The sequence below is a fragment of the Otolemur garnettii genome, unplaced genomic scaffold (assembly GCF_000181295.1).
Source record: "Otolemur garnettii isolate 467f Iridium unplaced genomic scaffold, OtoGar3 scaffold00054, whole genome shotgun sequence".
Taxonomy (NCBI): Eukaryota; Metazoa; Chordata; class Mammalia; order Primates; family Galagidae; genus Otolemur; species Otolemur garnettii.
The window spans coordinates 5,155,363-5,159,506 of NW_003852449.1; the positions used below are offsets into that span (position 1 = coordinate 5,155,363).

A 4,144-nucleotide genomic window follows, 5' to 3' on the forward strand; every position below is an offset into this window, starting at 1 on the left:
GTAGCGGGTCCCGCGCCCGGGCCGACTCCCGCCCACTCCTGCACCTTGTAGCGGGTCCCACGCCGGTCCTTCAGCGTGGAGACGAGCAGGCAGGCGCGGCGCGGGCCGCCCGGCCCACTGCTGAGCGCCTGCTGACCCAGGCTCAGCACGGCGCGGGCCCCCTTGCCGCGGTTCCTCAGCCCCAGGGCCGGCAACTGCCGGCTGACCACCTCCACCTCGCAGTGCAGCTTCATCTCGCCCAGCCTCGGCGGGCGGACTCCCGGCTTTGAAGCTTCCTCGTTCCCGCCACCCGCGCTGCCGCCGGGGTCCTCAGCGCGCAGGCTGTCCGTGGATGCGCCTGTCTGCTGGGCGCCACTCGGCGGGCTCAGGACCGCGGCTCGGCAAGTGCTTCGGAGACAGCGTCCCCTCTACTTTGCAGGGCCGGGTTTTCACTGCAGCTGTGGATCTGCGGGGCGCGGACAGCGATCTCCTGGAGGCGGGGCTCGCGCTCCCCGAAACCGGCCATCGGCAGGGGCGCCACATCCTTCTCCGGCTGGCGGCCGCTGCGGGGTCTGTCCCAGGCGGGTTCCCGTGGCTCCCGGGGCTGTCACTGAACTGGCACTAATCGGCCTCCAACTTTCCCGCAGAGAGGCGAGCTTGCCTCTGCGGTGAAGGAAAAGGCCACACACGCCTCCGAGGGCGGAGTGATTTGTTTTGTTTTTAGTGGCTCCCTGGAGGTAACACTTGTGACACAGGAACGGAGCTTTCTATGAGGATGTTTGACTTGGAAGTTCTTGTTGAACAAATTCGTACTTAGCAACGACGATGAGTTGGATGGAATATGCTTAGTTGCATCTGAGACTCAGAAAGACCGTCCCGATCCCATGTGGCCTTGGCGCTCCTGATTCTATTTATTGTACCAGGGTGGAGGGCGTGCTCTCGTTTTTCAGGGTTGGAGTTTTACCTCAAAATTTGTGCTATAGGAACCTCCCTCATCCTACCCTGGTCGCGGTATTTTATTAAACATTTTACTTAGTCTGAGTTGTACTTTTGTAATTGTAAAATGCCTTTTAGAAATTAATTTTCAATTCAACTGTGACAACATGACTTATTCTCAAACGAGCACCCTTGTTTACATGTTGAACCTAAAAGTGGTGTCTGTTTTTGCAAGCATTCTTTTGAGAGCATCTGATCTGAATTTCTGTAGTTGTAAAGAAAGAATGGTGACGATAAACCTAGACTTACATGCATACGTCTGAAACACTCAAGCCATGCAAAGCTGGAGATGTGTGAAGGACATGAGGGATTTCTTGTAGGGTTTTAACAAAGTTTTTGGTAACAGTTCTTTTCCCAGACATACAAACACGACCTCCTTTCTCTGCCCCTTGCCTCCTTCACCCCTGTCTGGCCCTATTTTGTCTAGGTCTGACAAAAGTTATTTTATCCTGGCATCTGCAGCTTTCACTCCTCTGTAGTGGGCTGCCTTTCTTCGACTTTTTGGTCAGGTTGTGTTTCCACCTTGATTGCCTAATTAATACTCATCTTTGCATTCTTAGAACGACTATGTCAATTCAGAGCTGCCTTGCTTCTCTCCAGAACTATTGCTAAATTATCAAGTCTTCTTGCTTCAATAGTTACCTATTCATTTAATACTTACCATGTTCTTGTTGTATGAAAACACCTATGTTAAATGTTTAGAAGGCGAAGCACATTCTGTTGTGCTTAGAAGAGACAAGAAAATCAACAATTACACTACATGGGGATAAATGTTAAATGAGTCCTTTACAGGAGTATAAAGTTGGGAGATGATGAAACAACTTGTTTGTTAAACCAAGGCCTTTGAACTTTAACCTGAAAGTTCTGGAAAACCTTTCAAAAATTTTAAGCAGGGGATAAAATTCAAATGTGTTCAGGAAGGTTCTTCTGGCCAGTAAAGAGCTTATTTTGGAGGTAGGACAAGCCTGGAGGCAGGGATATCAGGCAGCTAATGTTATAATCAAGCATTCACACTGCAGCCCATTAAATTTCTAAAGGAATCACCTTTTACAGAATCCTAAAGTTTTGGAGCTAAAACACAGTTTACAGATATTCTTCAATTCTCTCGTTTTACACAAGAGGGAAAGACATAATACTTGGTCATGATGTCATAGATAATGTTAGAACAAACAGGGTTAGAGCTCATCTCAGATGCTACATTTACTTTCTCCTAAAATCCTTCATGGATTTCCATTCTTGACAATTTTATCAAATGTAATTGCCCAAAGTCTTGTCTGTAGCTTTCTTTGGAATCAGGTCCTTTACCTAGCAAGACAAATTCTTCCAGGGCTACCTCTGTGGTTTTTCAGTTCCTACTTAGTACCTGTCCGTGGGATTCACCTTTGTCAGAATTAATGCATTTTAAAACGTGACATTTTATCCACCACATTTTGGTCTTCACAGAAGAATTTTACATTATCTTGTCTAAAATACTGCTATATGATTACTTATTTAATGCCTTTTCTCACCGCTACATGGCAAGGTTCCAGAGGCCTGCCTGAGTTACTACTGTTAAAAACACATATACAAGGTCTGATGTGGTGTTTACATACAGTAGGTACTCAGTGCCCATTTGTAGAAAGAATAAGTGAATATTGCTTTTAATTTATTCATTTAACAAATATTTATGAAAGCCTGCATTGTCCTAGAATAGAGTGATCACACATTTAATTAATGTTGCTTACGTTAGGGTAAGTAGCTAGCCATTTGGGAGTGGGGGAAAGCTGGATTTCTCCCTTTTCCCTGCAGAGAACAGTGAAATAAATTTTAGGCCCATTCAAGATTTAAAATAAAACTGAAAATGCCAAAATAATCACAGGAAGCCACAGAATTTTTTAGAATTTTGATGCAAAGCCTAAATTTTAGACTTTAAAACTTTTGTGCAAAAAGGTATATAATAAACGAAAAAATAAGAATTTGAGGTGGTGATGAATAAACTAACTTTGCAATTAATATGGAGGTCAAAGATGTATTTCCTGGCATGTAAGTACAAATAGATAAACTACAGATTATCAACACATTAAGAAAGGCTGTGGACTCCAAGAAGTTCTCAGATAAAGGTATATAAGATGTCTGTCTTGTAAAAATAAGAAAATGTGCTCAGCCTCATCAAAGAGTCAAGCTGAAACAGCACTTAACCATTTTTAGGCTATCTGAACAACAAATATAAAAAAGTTTGCTAGTTCATCTGCTGGGAGATTGTGGGAAACAGGTACTTTCTATGGGTATGAGTCTGATTGTTACAATTTCTACAGAGAAAGTTAGAAATATTTATAAAAGCTCATATTCTTTGACCTAGAAGCTCCATTTCCAGAATGCTATTTTATTTTTATTGGACAGGGTGTTGCTCTGTCACCCAAGCTGGGGCAGGGTGCCACAATCAAAGCTCATTGTAACCTTGATTCCTAGACTTACTCAATCCTCCTGCCTCAGCCTACCAAAGTGCTGGGATTATAGGCGTGAACCACCACGTCTGGTCTGAGGATGATATTTTATAGATATATTTTATTTTATATATATAGACATACTTTATAAAATCTTATAGACTTACTTTATTATGTATATATTTATCCATAGATATAAGTATGCAAAGAAATGTTCGCCCAAGGATATTTCACTTCAACTTCAATCTCTATTTTGTTATATATTTCATCATAACTTTTATACTCTTCTAAGATGCTTTGTACTCTATGTGAGAAACATTGAATATGGTATACTTCTGTTGTAAAAATGAAAAGAAATCTATAAAAATATAAATATCAATATATGTATGTGTTCACACACACACATATATATACACATATACATGTGTGACCCCATATACTCATACATCAGTGACATATAAATTCCAGGAAAGTTATAGAAGTTTGACATTGGAGCCTCCCCAATCAGGCTTTAAAATAAAATAACTTTTCATTCTTATCTATCACTAGGCCTTTTGTGCACCTCTCGTTCTGATTATACAAGGTTATTCACCTTCCCCAAACCTTTTCCAATTCCATTCTTAGGCTTGAGCTCTTAATCTCACCAAGCATTTCCTTATATCAAGTGTTGCCTGGTGAAATCCCATTTTTCCAGGTCCAGCTCAAAGTTCCCTCAAAAGCACCTCAAGTTAAAATTAATTTCTCTC

The 4,144-nt window shown here is 42.2% G+C and overlaps 1 protein-coding gene across 2 annotated transcripts in view; it reads right to left on the reverse strand.

Moving 5' to 3' along the window:
* The window catches only part of LRR1 (leucine rich repeat protein 1), a 10,382-nt gene extending 10,145 nt beyond the window's left edge, over positions 1-237 (reverse strand). The window contains exon 1 of one of the 2 annotated variants that reach the window (XM_003792168.3): positions 45-237. In XM_003792168.3, coding sequence (XP_003792216.1) covers positions 45-233 — 189 coding nt within the window. In that variant the 5' untranslated portion in view covers positions 234-237. The remainder of the gene's footprint in view (positions 1-44) is intronic. The other variant, XM_012806575.1, reaches the window with a different exon arrangement.
* Positions 238-4,144: the final 3,907 nt, after the last annotated feature.